Source organism: Hypanus sabinus, chromosome 12 (genome assembly GCF_030144855.1).
Source record: "Hypanus sabinus isolate sHypSab1 chromosome 12, sHypSab1.hap1, whole genome shotgun sequence".
NCBI lineage: Eukaryota > Metazoa > Chordata > Chondrichthyes > Myliobatiformes > Dasyatidae > Hypanus > Hypanus sabinus.
Window position 1 is genome coordinate 88,091,982 of NC_082717.1, and position 18,288 is coordinate 88,110,269.

At 42.2% G+C, this 18,288-nt stretch overlaps 1 protein-coding gene across 3 annotated transcripts in view; it reads right to left on the reverse strand.

Annotated features, from left to right (window-relative positions):
* The window catches only part of abhd12 (abhydrolase domain containing 12, lysophospholipase), a 210,108-nt gene that overhangs the window by 76,128 nt on the left and 115,692 nt on the right, over nt 1-18,288 (reverse strand). For all 3 annotated transcript variants that reach the window (XM_059986406.1, XM_059986404.1, XM_059986405.1), the window contains 2 exons: nt 7,991-8,028; nt 1,611-1,690 (listed from right to left, as the gene is read on the reverse strand). In XM_059986406.1, coding sequence (XP_059842389.1) covers nt 1,611-1,690; nt 7,991-8,028 — 118 coding nt within the window. The remainder of the gene's footprint in view (nt 1-1,610; nt 1,691-7,990; nt 8,029-18,288) is intronic.

Here is an 18,288-nt window from a genome sequence, read left to right on the forward strand (position 1 = left end):
GGCCTAGCCACCTCCAGGCCAGGCAAGGAGAGTGCTCAGAATCCGATAGTCCAAAAGTTTGTAATACATAGTTTTTAGCTTGCGATATTTTTCGCGTTCAGGTGGGTGTTCAAGCAGACTCACTACTCTCATTGCAGTGGAACTACTGAGTGATGCTATTATATACTGGTGTCATCTGCGAAGATTTCTCAGTGCATACTGGGCTTCAGGTTGCATAAACCAAGCGACGGCATTTTGATCCCAAAACTCCAGCAGTTTCAACTTCTGCATTGGCTGACATGTTGAATAACTCTGAAATTGTCCTAGAGCATTGGGGGTCACCATTGTAGGTTTTCACAAACGAAATAGCAAAGACATTTTAAGTTTAAGGGAAACCGTTACAACTCCTTTACTGCCAACCAAACACAGAACATAATAGCATGGTAAAAAAAAACTTTATGTCATTACATCATCACATCTGAGCAGCCACTTCAAGTGAGCCCCAACACAATGTTGGTGGTTATGAATTATGCATGTTTCCACACAATACATTACACTACAGTCACATGTACATCGAAAAGTGTCACCATCCTTCTGGTGCCAACATAACATGCCCACACTTATAAAACAGTCAATGAGCACTGAGCTGTCATAACCTACAACTTTTGGACCAAACACTGGCAAATAAGTTTATTCTCAATAGCTTTTTCTCGGCCAACATGGATAAAATGGACCAAACAGACTCCTCCTGCACTATACATTCCCACAGTTCTGTGATTGCCATGTCTAATTGATCAGAAAAATCACACTCTTATGCAAAATGACTGGTACACTGTTGCTTTTATTAGAATAAAAAATAGAATGCCTCTCTGAGAAAAAATGGCTCTTCAGCTTTAAAATAGTTCAGTCAATTTGTATTTACAATCTGCCCAGCTTTGCTCCTGAAAGCAAAGAAACAAGGTACAATAAATGAGGTTTTTGAAATGCATAACAAATTTGGTCCAGATGATTAACCAGCACAGAGAGTATATAATTATGTCTTTAATAACACTTGATCCAGGGTTTCAAAAAGTACGGCTTTTTTGTTGTAACTTGATATTCACAGATATATTGCTCTGCAGAAAACATGCCCTTTATCCCACAGAATACAACTTTAACTTCAGAAGCCTGGACTCTGGAAATCCCCTCCCCTTAACCTAACCTCCACACCTCAAATTCTACACCCTTGGCTAAACTTTTGGTTACCTCTTCTAAAACCTGTGTACATGATTGAGTCAGAATTTATCTGATAACACAGCTGGTGACATTTCACTTTTTCTCAATTACTTGAGTGATTTTTCATCAGAAAGTATCTGATGTAACACGTAACACTGTTTTCAATCAGTGCAGAAGCAAACGGAGTCATGCAATTAAATTTCTAATCATGCTGCTGCTAACCCAAGCCTCAATCTCATCTGTACTCTAATGTCAAATAATAAAGAGAAATCTAAACATACATTTTTGTTGCTTAAGTGATACAGAAGATCGAGATGTAGCTTTGAATTTATTTTAATAAATACTGGAGAGAATCTATAGTTCTTTGCTCTGTAATGAATAGTTTAAGACTTCATTTGAAATAATATGCTACTTACCAGTGAAAAAGGGTGGCTTTTGGCTTCTTCCCGAATGTTAGTGAAAGGAGATTCCAGAATTAAGGCACCTGGAGGGGTACCTACAAATAAAAGGAGCCATGTTTTTCAAAACCAGAAAAAAAATAAACATCTTACAGTCTGACTACATCAGGTATCAAGTCACATAACATTTCATTGGTATGGTACAATTTTCTACAGTTATATTAATAGCAAAAGGACAGTGAGGGATAAAATTGGTCCCTTAGAGAATCAGAGTGGACAGCTATGTGTGGAGTCGAAAGAGATGGGGGGAGATTTTGAACAATTTATTTTCTTCGGTATTCACTAAGGAGAAGGATATTGAATTGTGTAAGGTAAAGGAAACAAGTAGGGAAGTTATGGAAACTATGATGATTAAAGAGGAGGAAGTACTGGCGCTTTTAAGGATTATAAAAGTGGATAAATCTCCGTGTCCTGACAGGATATTCCCTAGGACCTTGAGGGAGGTTAGTGTAGAAATAGCAGGGGCTTTGACAGAAATATTTCAAATGTCATTAGAAACGGGGATGGTCCCAGAGGATTGGAGTATTGCTCATGTGGTTCCATTGTTTAAGAAGGGTTCTAAGAGTAGACCTAGCAATTATAGGCCTGTCAGTTTGACGTCAGTGGTGGGTAAATTAATGGAAAGTATTCTTAGAGATGGTATATATAATTATCTAGATAGACAGGGTCTGATTAGGGACAGTCAGCATGGATTTGTGCGTGGAAGGTCATGTTTGACAAATCTTATTGAATTTTTTGAAGAAGTTACAAGGAAGGTTGACGAGGTTAAAGCAGTGGATGTTGTCTACATGGACTTCAGTAAGGCCTTTGACAAGGTTCCACACGGAAGGTTAGTTAGGAAGGTTCAATTGTTAGGTATTAATATTGAAGTAGTAAAATGGATTCAACAGTGTCTGGATGGGAGATGCCAGAGAGTAGTGGTGGATAACTGTTTGTCAGGTTGGAGGCCGGCGACTAGTGGTGAACTAGTGGGTTCAATGTTGTTTGTCATATACTTTAATGATCTGGATGATGGGGTGGTAAATTGGATTAGTAAGTATGCAGATGATACTAAGGTAGGTGGCGTTGCAGATAATGAAGTAGGTTTTCAAAGCTTGCAGACAGATTTAGGCCAGTTAGAAAAAGGGGCTGAATGATGGCAGATGGAGTTTAATGCTGATAAGTGTGAGGTGCTATATTTTGGTAGGAATAATCCAAATAGGACATATATGGTAAATGGTAGGGCATTGAAGAATGCAGTAGAACAGAGTGATCTAGGAATAATGGTGCATAGTTCCCTGAAGGTGGAATCTCATGTGGATAGGGTGGTGAAGAAAGCTTTTGGTATGCTGGCCTTTATAAATCAGAGCATTGAGCATAGGAGTTGGGATGTAATGTTAAAATTGTACAAGGCATTGGTAAGGCCGAATTTGGAGTATTGCGTACAGTTCTGGTCACCGAATTATAGGAAAGATGTCAACAAAATAGAGAGAGTACAGAGAAGGTTTACTAGAATGTTACCTTGGTTTCAGCACCTAAGTTACAGGGAAAGGTTGAACAAGTTAGGTCTTTATTCTTTGGAGCGTAGAAGGTTGAGGGGGGGACTTGATAGAGGTATTTAAAATTATGAGGGGATAGATAGAGTTGATATGGATAGGCTTTTTCCATTGAGAGTAGGGGAGATTCAAACAAGAGGACATGAGTTGTGAGTTAGTGGGCAAAAGTTTAAGGGTAATACAAGGGGGAATTTCTTTACTCAGAGAGTGGTAGCTGTGTGGAACGAGCTTCCAGTAGAAGTGGTAGAGGCAGGTTCGGTATTGTCATTTAAAGTAAAATTGGATAGGTATATGGACAGGACAGGAAAGGAATGGAGGGTTATGGGCTGAGTGCGGGTCAGTGGGACTAGGTGAGAGTAAGCGTTCGGCACGGACTAGAAGAGTCGAGATGGCCTGTTTCCGTGCTGTAATTGTTATATGGTTATAAACTACAACAGGTTAGTGGCTGAAGTACTAATCTGCAGAATGAAAAACATTGGGCATATTCAGATTTATTCAGCTTCAGAATTATTGATCACATATACATCAAAGCATACAGTGAAATGTGTTGTTTGTGATAACAATCAACACATCCGAGAGTGTGCTCAGGGAACCACGTAACTGTCGCCATACGTTCCAGCGCCAACGTAGCATGCCCACGATACCCAGCAGAAGAACACAAAACAGTTTCTGAAGCCATTTTATCATCGAGACACATTCCTGTATTTGAATTATTGTTTTCTTTCTTTAACAAAGTCAGACCCTTGCACCAATCAGCTGATCAAAGGCTGCTCACCATTTCACATTGGTCTATCTTCTTTGTTCCCCCTCCAAATATATCCTTTCCCCTATAAACTTCTATCACCCTCTGTATTATACAATTCAGTTTGATGTTCATCACTGAAACTGGTTGTCTGCTTGAAGTCAGACCATAACTGTGGTATCGCTTCCCTTTTGAATTCTTACCACCTTGTGAAGATGCCACCTTCCATTTGCCTTTTTATTTGCTTTTCACATCCATACACAATGCTTTAATGATTTATGTACATGAATCAAAATGCTTTGCTCTCTTTACAGTACCTCTCAACCACTAGGTCAAGGAGTTAGAAACCTTAAAGCTATTTCTGGTCAGCAGCTTAATGAGGTTGAATTGTGACAACCTTTTAGATGCTATTACACAGCTATTAAGGAGAAGCCATGGGTGGAAATTGGTGTGCGCTGGGGAGGCTGCCAGGACAGATCAGTAAGCACTTCTGAAGAATATATATATGCAATTATATATATACATAGCCTGCTTGCGTTGTGTGATCAAATCTTCTGAGATCAAATCACTGAACAAATTGTAATTTGATAAAAAGCATGGAATTAATCAAACCCATTCCCTTCAATTTACCAGATGTGGAGGTTTGTCTTAATTCTCTTATGAAATGTAAGCAACACTTTTAAGGTCAGCACTTTGCCAAACTTCTGTCGATACACAGCAGAGAGAATCCTGAATGGCTGCACCACGGCCTGGTATGGAAACTCCAATGTCCAAGCTTAAAAGAGCATATAAAAAAGTATTGGATACAGCCCAGTCAATCACAGGAAAAGCCCTCCCCACCACTGAGCACTGTCACAAGAAAGCAACATCCATCAACAAGACTTAAAAACAACAAAGTTAATGTCACAACATCCTGCAAAACCCCCACTTGTGTGGCATCAGGGGATGTCTTAGCAATAGAGGCTACTACCAAAGACTGCGCTCAGTTGACAGAGGCCTCCCACTCCCCCATCACATTTTCCTCCTGCCTTCTCTAAGAAACTAAGTAAAAAATGGAGGGGTGCATAGTGTGGGTCATTGGAATATGTACAGCAATCCTGTCATGTGACAGCACGCCCTTCACAACTTTCTCCCTCCTCAAGCAATTTCTTTAAGACAGCTGAACAAACAGTGCAGCAACTTCTCCAACCTGAAAATATAAGCAGACAACTTCGCTCCTTCCTCCTGGAACGTGTACCCAAACTTCATCCTAAGATGAACTTCTGCTTCCAGTACTGCACTTCCAGCAGTACCAAAAGCATCTTCCAGAGATTGCAGGTAATTAGCTGATGTGGCTAATGGATTTTCTGACTTGGGGAACCTCACGATATCCACAGTCCCTTAAGCTCTCTATCAGTCTCAGTTTTTTCATATTCTGAACACTGCCATTCATCAGGTAATGGAGACGTCTGCTCAGTTCAAGCCTCATATCCTTCTTCCCCACTGGCTGGGGGCTTTATCCCAGAGAATACTCCCAGCCTACAATAACTTTGGTTCTCCACAAATATTCTTCTGCATTTATCAACCTGTAATGTAATAGCCAAAACGAGCTCAGAATTTAAATCAACAGCTGAAGGACTCATTAGACCATTCACATCAGACAACTCCTTCCCCTCACTCTGCAGAAACAAGAGCAAAGTTGTTTTTTTTTTAAAAAGTCTCTGCCCTCAGTTACAGGAAACACGACTTTCAATTTGGCATCGCACAGGCCATGCTCTTCTCTGAAAGTATGGAAGTCCTATGGTCCCCCCCCCCACCACCCCAAAGGTAACAGGCAGATCAACTCCCAACACATCATTGCTAGTCTGAACTAAAACCACCTCTTTACTTGCCATTCAGTCAAACTGCCATTCCATGATTGTAACTTTCCCTAATACCTCAACGTTACTTAAAACCCTAATCAACAATTCATCTGGGTTGCGGATATTTACCCCACTCAGAACACAGCATTAGTTACAAGAAATCCCTTTGAATCACACCAATGCCTAATCCCTGCGGTATCCATAACCAAGTATCTTAATCACTTTCCCAGACAATAATTTAACACAGGCTTGAACACAAACCCACTTAATCAATTCTTCAGCGATCACACAGCATTCTGGGCAAGATGGCGGCGCAAAGCAATTTGCAGTGGCCACTCCGGAGTTGATATCTGTTATTTGTTAAGCGGGGTGCCGTGCACAATCCTAATCTGATGTAAAACTGATGTGGGAGCATGGAGGAACATCTGGAAATCTCCAGGAAGGCCTTCTTCTTTGCTGCTGCTGTTGTGAGGTCTGGGTCTCTGCTGAGAAGAACAGGCCCCCAGTCCTCGGGGCTGCATTTCCAGTGGCCGCTGGCGCGGGTGTCGTAGTGCGCTCAGCAGAGGATGATGCTCAGAGAGGCTGTGATGGAGGCTCGGAGGTTCAATGGACTCTGAGTCCGCTGCGGTCGGAGCGCTTTCACTGTGTGCGTCTGCGAGGCTGGGTCTGACAAAGCTTTCATTGTGCGCTGCATCTGCGAGGCCAAGTCCTGCAGCGCCTTGGAAGTTCATAGTGGGGGTATTCCCTTCTGCTGCCTGTGTGGGATGACAAGTCTATCGGGACCCTGAGGACTTGTGGAAACTGTGTGGTGGTTTCTTTCGAACTTATAATCTTTTAACATCTTTGGACTATTTTTATTATGCCCATGGTCTGTTTTTTTTAATCAATTATGGTATTGTCTGCGTTGTTGTAACTATATGTTAACTATAACTATATGTAACTATGTGGTTTTGTGTAGGTCTTGTAGCTTTAGTTTTTGGTTTGTTGGGTGGTAGAGTTGGTCTCCTGACTTGGTGTGTCTAGGTAGTCTTGTTTTGTCTGGTGGGTTTGGAGCTCCTTTCCGGGGAACACTCTAAGATGGTAGCGTGATATTAATATGCAGCAGCCTCTCCAGACCCTGGATTTGGGGATTACCAAACGTTATGTGGATTTTCTGGTGTAGTCTGTTTTGTTATGTGCTTTTGTGATATTATTCTGGAGGAACGTTGTCTCATTTTTTAACTGCATTGCATTTGTGGTTTCTAAATGACAATATACTGAAAATGAACTGAACTGAACTGATTCAACAAATTCAATCCAGGATGAAAGCCCCCACAATGTAGCCCCTTTTTACTGGGCATCTCTGGAAATGCAGCTGTTAGCTCCTTGGCGAGGAAACCACCTTTCTCAAGCTCCATACGTCTAGGGTGCATATGACTTCGGTCCCACCAATCCATGAGGTTGGGATGTCCTGCCCACCCAAACCCCGGTTTATGTGATTGCTGTGTGATTTACTACCCCTACCCGGCAAATGCCATTTGCAAGAAATCACAGACCGTACATTGCATACAATTATAAAGAAAGTATATTTAAGAATGTTAACTTAACCAAACAATAATTCAAGAAAAAAAAGGCCCATCGTAACTAAACAGTCAAATGTGCACATAAGTTGGAGTTCATCTTGCAGTTGTCTCTAACTCACATGCTGGGCCCTTGGTCTCTGTGAAAGCACACTGCACCTTCCGAACGTTGCCTGAAATCCATCTCGAACAAACAGGCTCTCCCACAGGAGTATTGGTCCTTCCTCCTTGAAGCCATTCATCTCCATAAAGCACCTTGTGCACCAGGGACAGCACCCTGAGCCATCTTCCCTCCTGTCTTCTCCCAGCTCCCATCAAAAAAAGACCTTGACCCACACCAGTGACCCTCACAAAAACCTCTCCACCCAGCATTTTCTACAACCGTCTCCCAATTCCACCATCCTGATTGGCTGACACCATATTCCTAAGTTGAACAAAACCCCTCACCTCAGCTCAAACCCAAACAGGCTGAAAGCAGAACCAACTGCTCTTACAGAACTGCTAAAATGAAATACCTACAGCATAGCAGTAAAAATGTTAATCAGGGCATTACAGTGAATTTATTGCTGCATTGCTGAAAGTACCAAGAGTTGACTGAGTTTCATTATGAAAGTCAGAGTCACTAGGACCTAAAGTCAATGAGTTAATTGAAGCAACTTACCTTTTTCACACAGCTGCCTTACAACATTTGTAGCAACACTGAAAAAGATGAGAAGTTGTATTTTACTTTTATCATCAGGCACAACATTGCTTAAGCAGAACACAACATCTTAACCCAGTTCTACTTCTATCTGTGTTTATCTTCCCACATCTCACATCACCTGAAGCATTTAACTACTCACTATTACAAATAATAAATTAATCTTTTGTTAGCCAATTTAGTGTATGAAGTTAGTTTTAGATAGCCTAAAGGTAAATTTAACAATTATTAAATGCTTACCCAATCCAATAGATGACTCTAAACCATAAATGACGTTCCAGTGACTAAAAATATTCACTCTTTAGCTGTATCTGAAACTATGCTGCTTAAACATCTCAATACTTAATGTAATAGAATCTTTGTCAAAAGCTCAAATGGTAGAGATGAGAATATTTATCTTCCCTTGTCCCCTCTCTATTCATTTCCTAATTAGCAGTACCTTCCTCAACTATTTTACAGTGTAAGATGCATTTCTCACCTTCCCCACCACCAAAACCTCCACCTTCTCCATTACTATTAGCAGAAATAGCACTGACTAACTACATTGTTGACAATGTAGCCAGTCAATTTCCTGAAATACGCCATGCCAAAAAGACAATCTTTTAAAGTTATGAGGCCACAAACAAAATTGTAATATTGTGTAATGCTTGTGACAATTAACCAATTAACGTAATGGATAATTCCGTCTCAATGATCCTTCACTACAACCTCCCAAGATCACTGCAAAATAACCTACAGTGTTCAGCAATTCAGTTCATTTTTCATGATATCAAAAATCAGCTGAGCACACTAGTTACACTGAAACCGTTGGGTCTGATGTCAGCTCAGGAGTGAACATTCAAGATTGTTTATTATCATTCTTCAGTATACGAATGTAAAGAAAAACAAACAGTTTGTTACTCTAGATCTGATACAGCATAGAACAACACAATATCCATAAAGAACACAGTAAAAATAACACAAATATAAATATAAAAGCAATCTTATAAAATACAATGTACAAGTAACTGTTCTCTCAAGCCTCATTTATGACTCCATTTGATTCCACTCCAACCTTATTACAGCCTCAGATTTTCAGAGGTCGGTTGAGCAATTGTCTTGGACTCCAGGTAACATTGACCCTTGATAAAATTGAAGTCTATGGGTACTAAGGCAAGACCCTCAACTGCCAAGATATCATACTTACAAGGGAAGGCATTATTGCAGACCAATCAATCATCCAAGCCTAGGTGACTATTCAAAGAGGTCCTACATTCAGGTATCTTCAGTCTCTCCCTCTATACTAAGCTCTTTATCCTACAGGCTCAAGTGGGGATGCCTGCTGACAACTGCACAAACCAGTCCATTCATAATTCCTTCTGTAATGAGGCAATTTGGAACTTAACAGAACAGGAAATAGATCACATTTAGGCTTGCTCTGATAATTGCCAAGTAACATGTATGTTGCTATAAACATGGACCATCAACAACAGTCTAACCATCTACCTTGGCATATGACATCATGACTGTTGTTGAATCCAAATTTATTAGTATCCTGGACATGATCATTGACCAGACACTTTACTGAATCAGTCAAACAAAATACTGCCTCTGCAGGCATAGTTCAGAGGTTGGGTACTGTGCACCCAGCGGCTCCTCAAAGCCAGCCCAGGGTATCAAAAACAAAAAATGTCATGGAGCATAGTTGACTGGATATGTGCAGTTCGTGCTATGGTAGTTTGTTCAGGACAAACCAATTGAGGCAAAGCAGCTGACATACCTTCTATCACCAATATGTTATGACTGCACTTACTACAGCTATACAGCAATTCACCTCCTAAAACCAGGACCTTTGCTCTAAAGTCCAAGTATAGCAGAACACAGGGATACCATCATCTGCAAGTTCCTTTCTAAGTCCCAGACCATAATCTTGTGCCCTTTCATTCACTGTTGGTAAGCCAAAACCTTAGAAGTACCTACTGCTGTGATGGAAATAAGAAAGATTCTTTGGGTCTCAAAGGCAAGAGCTCTGGACACATAGTTTTAATAATAAGGAGTTTATTTACAAGGGAAGAAAAAGCTTGGGAACAACACAAGTGGCTACAGTATTCGCACAAACGCACTTAGAATAGAGGAGCGTGGGAAAAATCGGGTCTGCAGTACCATACATGGGGGAAACGGTGTGGGGACGGAGTACAGGTACACATACAAGCAAGGGAAAAGTAACTACAATAATTGTCCCCCCCCCCGGCTATGGGCAAGCATGGCTCTTTGCTAACGGGACAACAATAAACGCTCCCACAACCCTATTCAATGCACACATTACCACGTCTCCAGCGCTGTTCTGCAGTCTTCAGCCTGGAGTGAAGCAGGGTGGTCCCTCAAGGATGGCAAAAGAGAGCGAGCCAAGCACATGTAGCACCCTTCATAGATCAGGGGGCCAATGGCTTGGTGTTAGTCAGGTTAATCCAATTAAGGTGGCCAATGGTTAAGTGTGCATTGATTAGTTGGGAGGGGCAAAATGTTGACTGGCAGGTAGTGTGACCTCCAACCAGGTGAGGGCAGTGCTGTCACATGACAGGCATGGCTCTCTGGCTCTGGTTACACCTACTAACTTTATTGAAGGGGCTTGCAGTGGTTCAAGGCATGGCTCAGAACAGTAGCTTTCTAAGGGCAAGTAGAGGTAGACATAAAGTCATAAAGCACTTTGGCACAGAAATGGTCCCTATGGCCCATCTTGACTGTGCTGAACTATTAATCTATCTAGCCCCATTGACCTGTACATGGAGCATATCCCTCTATATCCTCCCCATCAATGGGACTCTCAAAATTTTTCTGGTGTTAAAATCAAACCTGCATTCACCACTTCCGCTGATTGAAACCTTCACCACCCCCTTTCCTGTAGCTAAGTGACCAGAACTACGCACAATACTCCAAATTAGGCCTCATCAATATCTTATCAGTTTTAACATAACATCCCAACCCCAATACTCAATATTTTCATCTTTGACAATGTGCCAAAAGCTCTCTTTTCGACCTTATCTACCTCTGACACTACTTTGAAGGGATTATGGATCTGTATTTCCAGATCCCCATTCTACCGCAATCCTTAGTACCTTACCGTTCCCCCTGCAAGTCTTACCTTGGTTTTCCCACCCAAAGTCCAATACCTCACACCTCTCTGCATTAAATTCCATCTGACATTTTTAGCCCATTTTTCCAGCTGGTCTAGATCCTGCTGGAAGCTTTGATAGTCTTCCTTGGTGTCCACTACTTCCCCAACTTGCGCAAGTTTGTTAATCCAGTTTACCACGTTATCACCCAAATTGTTGATGTATGTAACTGGGTGACCGTCGAATCTTATTCCTTGTCATTAAAAGTGTACTTAGACATCCATCTGGGTAATGCTAGAACAGTTGCCTATGCCTTTAAGTGGAGACGGTGATGTTATTATGCATGCGTGGGATAGTGGGGAGACCATTTTGTTTTCTGCAGAAGCAGCTGGTGGGGCTTTGGGATTAAGATCCTCCCAGAGATACTGGGTATGGTGAGGAAAAGCGAGTATTAATTGATGATACCCATGTGAATTCGTTTATGCTCGTTGGTGAATCAAGAATATCGGTAATTTGACATGTTTTACGTGTGGATGCTTTAGATTTTCACGAGTGAAGGCATTGGTGCTGGATAGCGTGGTTTGTGCAAAGTTCCTTACTGGCCAAGTAGGTCAGTCTTCCTGTAATTTAACTACCAGGCAATATCATGTAAAAGTTGTGCCAATGTGTACCTTTTGTCTAACTTTATTGTATCATGACTAATTGTGAATGTAACAGCGCAACGTGAATGTTTAGTCTCTGTTTGGATGTTAAGCACGTGTGTACTAAAAGGGAGTAGACGTCTTAGGTGAGATGTATTCGCTTACATTTTTGCTGCGATGTATAAGGTACAGGGTTGGTGGGATTCTCATGTTGCTTGTATTGTGTTTCTTCAGAATTGCCACTGCCATATTAGTTTTGTGTGGTTTGCTTTTTGTATTTTTATACTGCATACGCAATCCGTTGATACACAAGGGTGTGGATCAAAGGTTAAACTGAGATTGTAACGGCAGGAACTGGTTGTAAATTTGTTCATTTTGTTTTAAGACCCTCTTCCGCATTAAAACATCTAAAACAGATAAAGGAATTAAAACCCGAAAAAGTATTTGTTGTCCTGAGTATGTACTTTTCCCCAGGCTACAAAATATAGATGACAAACAACAACACTCAGCACTGATCCTTGTGACACACCACTGGTCACAGACCTCCAGTCAGAGAGGCAACCATCTACTACCACTCTCTGGCTTCCTCCACAGAGCCAATGTCCAATCCAATTTACTACCTCATCTTGAATTCCATGTGACTAAACCTTCGTGACCAGCTTCCCACGTGGGACCTTTTCAAAGGCCTTGTTCATGTAGACAGTATCCACTGCCTTGCCTTCATCAACTTCCTGGTAATTTCCTCAAAAAAATCTCTAAGATTGGTTAGACACGACCTACCATGTGCAAAAATCACTTTGATCATCTCTAATCAGTATCTGTCTATCCAACTACTTATATATCCAGTCCCTTACCTTCCAATAACCTTTCCACTACTAATGTCAGGCTCACTAGCCTATAATTTCCAGGCTTATTCTTAGAGCCTTTCTTAAACAATGAAACAATACCTACCTGTTAATCCTCCGGCACCTCACCTGTGGCTAAGGACATTTTAAATATCTCTGCTAGGGCCCCTGCAATTTCTGCGTTAGCCTCCCACATAGTTTAAAGAAATACCCTGTCAGGCCCTGGCAATTTATTCACCCTAATTTTCCTCAAGACAGAAAACACCTCCTCACCTGTAACAGTCCATGACCTTACTGCTGCTTGTGTCATTTCCAAAGACTCTGTTTTCCAAGCAAATACACATGCAAAAAAATCCACTTAAGATCTCCCCATCTCTTTCAGTTCCATGTATAGATGGCTACTCTGATCTTCCAGAGGATTAACTCCGTCCCTTGCTGTCCTTTTGTTCTTTATACATCTCTAGAAGACTTTGAGATTCTCCTTCACCTTGTCTGCAAGAGTAACCTCATGCCTTTTTGCCCTCCTGATTTCATCTTTAATCCTTAATTGCATTTTTATACTCCTTAAGTATCTCATTTGCTCCTTCCTGCCTATATATTTGCTGTGAATCAGGGTTTTCTAAACATGTTATTGCATTTTCTCCTGACAGGAATATACAAACTCTACAGTCAAAATTTCACTTTTGAAGGCCTCCCACTTATCAAGTACACCCTTTGCCAGAAAACAACCTGCCCAAATCCACACTTGCCAGATCCTTTCTGATACCATCAAACTTGGCCTTTCGCTAATTGAGAGTCTCAATTCGACAACCAGACCTACCCTTCTCCATAATTATCTTGAAACTAAAAGCATTACAATCACTAGATGCAAGTGTTTCCCTACACAAACTTCTGTCACCTGCCCTGTCCCATTCCCTAATAGGAGATCTAGTATTGCACTCTTTCGAGTTGGGACCTCTATGTACTGATCAAGGAACATTTCTTGAACACATTTTTTCAAACTCTTTCTACTTCCAGCCTTTTTACTGTATGAGAGTCCCAGTCAATATGTGGAAAATTAAAATCACCTATCAAATCTTATATTTCTTGTTCCTCTAAATCTTTCGGATGGTCTGTAATATAATCCCATTAATGTGGTCATCCCTTTCTTATTCCTCAGTTCCACCCATGTAGCCAGTGTAGACAAGCTCTCCTGTCTATTCTGACTGAGCACTGCCGTGACATTTTCCCTGATGGCATCCCTCCCCCTTTAATCCCTCCTTCTCTATCATGTTTAAAACAACAGAACCCTGGAACATGGAACTGCCAGTCCTGTCCCTCCTGCAACAGTCTCACTAATGGCTAGAAAAGTAGAGAAACAGCTCGCAGAGGGCCTGCTGAGGATCAACCAGAATCAACTACTCGCAAAGTATGAAGTGGGTGCTACCAGTTCATACTGCACCAAAGGGCCCCTGAAAATGTGTAAAATCCACAGCTAGTAAGATAGATGGGATAAGCCAACTCCTACATCTGGAAATGGCAGGGGCTACTTTGGTGTTTCTCAGACACTAGCCCCTTTGGGAAGAACATCTTGCAGCTAATGTTCCCTTTAAATTGTAATAACCAGTATGTGCAAAAGTCTTCTACTGTGCAATTTTTTGCCCAGTGACAACATGTGCACACTGAATTTTTAAGTGGAAGCAAACCTGAAGCTACTTTAAGGATAATAAGCTACCACGTCCAATTTGTTGTTCATTGTTTAAAAGAAATAAAATAACTGTCAATAAGAACTTTGATTCGATAGTTTTTGCTCACGTTCATCTGCACTCTCACAAAACATATGTAGCAGGCCTGTTGCAGGTAATGAAGGATTTTTTCACCAGAGCTTTTGCGCACTGTCCATATGTGACTTACTTGCTAAATGGCGCTTTAAAAAGTCAAATTTCCAAATGTCACTCTACTTCTTCCCACTTGCAAATTCTCCAGCAACTTTTGCATCGCAACAATACACGCAGATAATACTGGTTTCAGTATTGTACTTAAATATTTCCTGTCGGTGCATATTCCTGACCTCATAAGCTTTTGTTGTAGCAGTTTCTACTGTTTCATTAAGCCATTCTGCTTTAAATGAAGTAGCAGTTCTTTGCGCTTCACGCCCTTTGTTTCTTTGGAATTTGATATAATCAATCAATAATTTCTTCAATAAAATCAGTATAAATAAGCCTGTTCTAAAATCTGCAGACAAATCATCACAAATTCCATATTGTCAACACAGTCTGCATCAGAAACTGGAAAAGGAATTGTGATTGTGTACAATCGTGAAATATACTTAACGTGCCAACGAGGTAGAGGGTGAGAACCTTTTCTGTGCAGTTAATATTCCTTTGTGCACTTCTAGCAAAAGATGCGTGCGTACACACACACACCCATTAGAGGGAACATTGGTTGCAGCTGCCACAGTGATCCATCAGCCTGAGGTACAAGCAGGAGAAAACCCAGCTGAGGGAGTCCACTGACCCACTGGTGAGGAGTGCCAATGGCTCAATTCGTACCAGCCTTAAATGGAGAGTTCAAGCTGAAGTAGACCAGGCCATCAGCAAGCTGCAGCACCAAAAGGTTATCGGCAGAATCCAGGCTGAACAAGCAGGACTTGGCTGGGGGAAGGCAGCATGTTTCTGGTCCAAGGCCTCAAAGAAAGCGAGGAAAGCCATGGTAGTAGAGGAGGTGATAAGGTCAGAGTAGAAACGCTACAGGATGAAGGCAGTGGCACAGGGCTGTCAGGGAAGCTGGACAACATGGAAGGGCACCATGAACAGGTTATTCAGCTGGCCTGATCCGTAGAAGATCCCGCAAGCCAGACTCAGCTTTCTCATCAGGGCAACCTATGACACCTTGCCACTAGTGGTTCAGCAGTGAAGATAGCTGCCCCATGTGATAGCACCAATGCCAACCTCCAACACATCCTGACAGGATGCAAGTCTATGCTGTGATGGTGGCAAAACCAGGTCCTAAAGTAGTTGGCAGAGATCCTAGAGACCTGCAAGCAGAATGTGAGAAGTAGCCTTTCCCAAGCGGGACAACAGCTCATTGCATTTGTTAAGGCTGGTAAAAGCACTGAGTGCACCTGCCCAAGAGCTGCTTCAGGACTCCTCTCCACAGCTAGGAATGGAACATTGGCAGACAGTTAGAGCTTCTACAGGAATCACCACATCTCTCTGCCCAGACATGGTACTGTGGTCCACAGCTGCCAAGACAGTCCTCCTCACTGAGTTAACCATCCCACAGGAGGAAGGAGTGGAGGCTGTCCACAGGCAGAAGAGGCTGAAGTACCCTGACCTGGCAGATGAGTGTACGGATGCTGGTTGGAGGACTATCGTCTACCCTGTGAAGGTAGGATGCCGGAGCTTAGTCAGCGCATCAATAAGGTCACTCTGTGATATGGCAGTGACTGAAGCGAGGTTCAGGAGGGCCACCTGACAGTTGGCGGAAGAGACAGAAAAGAAACCTCCCTACCACTGCTCCGCCATCAGATGTACCAGAGCCAAGGGAGCAAAGCATCAATGAGCAGTGGTCTCCAGCTGATGACCTGAAGCTGACCTAAGGGCACTTTTGGAGGTGTGGCAGGCAAGAATGCCAAGCAGGAAACATCTTCCTGTAAATCTCATTGAATGTCATAATTCCATTTGTTGATCCATGCCTCAAGCCCATTTGGCTTTCCTACAATGCTCCTTGCATTGAAATATACACTATTCAGAACATTAGTCTCACCATGCTCAATCTTTCGACTCCTGACTTTGTATGTAGGCTTAACAGTATCTTTTCCCACAAGCATTTCACTATCTGGTCTGGCCCTCTGGTTCCCACGTCCCTGCAACATTAGTTTAAAGAGAGCCCAATGATCCAAAGGTCTGAAGCCCCACTATTGCACCATCTCCATAGCCATCAGTTAAACTGTATTATTTTCCTATTTCTGACTTCATTAGCATGAGGCATGGGTAGCAATTCTAGAACCACAACTCTGGAGGTCTCGTCCTTTAACTTAGCACCTAACTCCCTGAACTCATTTTGCAGCACCCTGTCATCCTTCTTACCCATGGCTTTGGTACCGATGTAGACCACGGCCTATGGCTTTTCACTCTCCCACTTAAAAATGCTGTCGACTCAATCCGAGATGTCCCCAATCTTGGCACAGATCATCCGAGAATCTGTTCCTCTAACCATTAAATCCCCTATCATTAGAGCTCACCTCTTCTCTGTCATTCCCTTCTGAGCTACAGATCCGGATTCAGTGCTAGAGACTCGACAGTTGTAGCTTTCCTCTGCTCGGTCATCCTTCTCCCCAACAGTATTAATCCCTGTTGAAGAAGGGAGCAGCCACAGGATATCTGCACTAGCTGCCCATCCCCTTTCCCTTTCCTGATGGTCATTCAGTTATCTGTGTCCTCCATCTTCGGTGTAACTAACTCCCTGTATGCCCTGTCAATCAACCCCTCAGGCTTCTGCAAGATACAGAGATCATCCAATTTCTTAATAGTCTGAAAGAAGCTGCAGTTGGATGCACTTCTTGCAGGTTTAATTGCCAATGAAACCGGAGGTCTTCCTGCCTTCTCACACCCTGCAAGAGGAGCATCCTACCATACTGCCTGGCATCCCCACTGCTCTAACAGTGCAATGAGAAAGAAAGAAAAATTAAATGAAAAATTCTTCCTACAGCCTTCAGCTTTCCTCACCAAAGCTTTTATGAGCTAAAGCCTGAACTCACCTCTCCAACACACTATGGCCAGTCTGCTTAATCTAATTTCTTTTTATTGGCCGTTACCAAGTGCCTCATTATGCATAAATGTTGCTGTTGCTGGCAAAACACTTATCTGATGCATAGCACATACTGTCCAATTTACTAATCTTTTTGAACAAACCAACCTCAAGATTCAACAAATAAAAAGACAAAGGTGTATAACCCCTTGGGTCGCCTCAGGCTCTCTCAGCTCGTTCTCGTCTGGGGGAGCAGCCTTCGGCCCCGCCAAACTGGGTAATCAGCTGGTTTGGATGCTGTGTGATGTCCCCACCTCACCCAAAAACATATAGTACACCATATGCGATTAAATGAGTACAATTTATAAAGGTTACTATAACTAAATGATTAATAACGATACAGTATATATGAAGGAAAAAATAAAGAAAAGGCCTCAAACTTATCAAAGTCCAAACCACTTCGTGCACAGCCGTTGGAGCTCAATTACTGAAGTCTTCTGGCCACCATTCGATCCCCTCCGAACTCCTCGACTCGCAGCTCAGGACCATCCGAAGTGGTCAACCAAGCACACCTAGCTTCATCTCCTCTCCTCGGATTACCTCCTGGCCTCGGACCCCCGCTTGGGGTCCATTCCTCGCCCAGTTTACAGCATCGCGTCCTCTCTCTCTCAACCCCTCGCGCCGATCTCCCCAAAAGCCCGCCAACAATAGCTTACAGTCTCAGAAGAAAGAACAACATTAATCCCAATTGGTTTACAAAGGAATACAATTCTCGTTATCAGTAAATTTTAACCCAAACAAGCTTCCAGCACTCTCTTGCAACAAAGAAGCATTCCTGCTTTTAACAAAACAAAGAAGCCATTTTGATTACATACACAGTAACAAAGAAAAAAGAAGAAACCCCCTTTACAGGTGTTTAGTTGTAGATGTAGAATAATCATAGAACACTC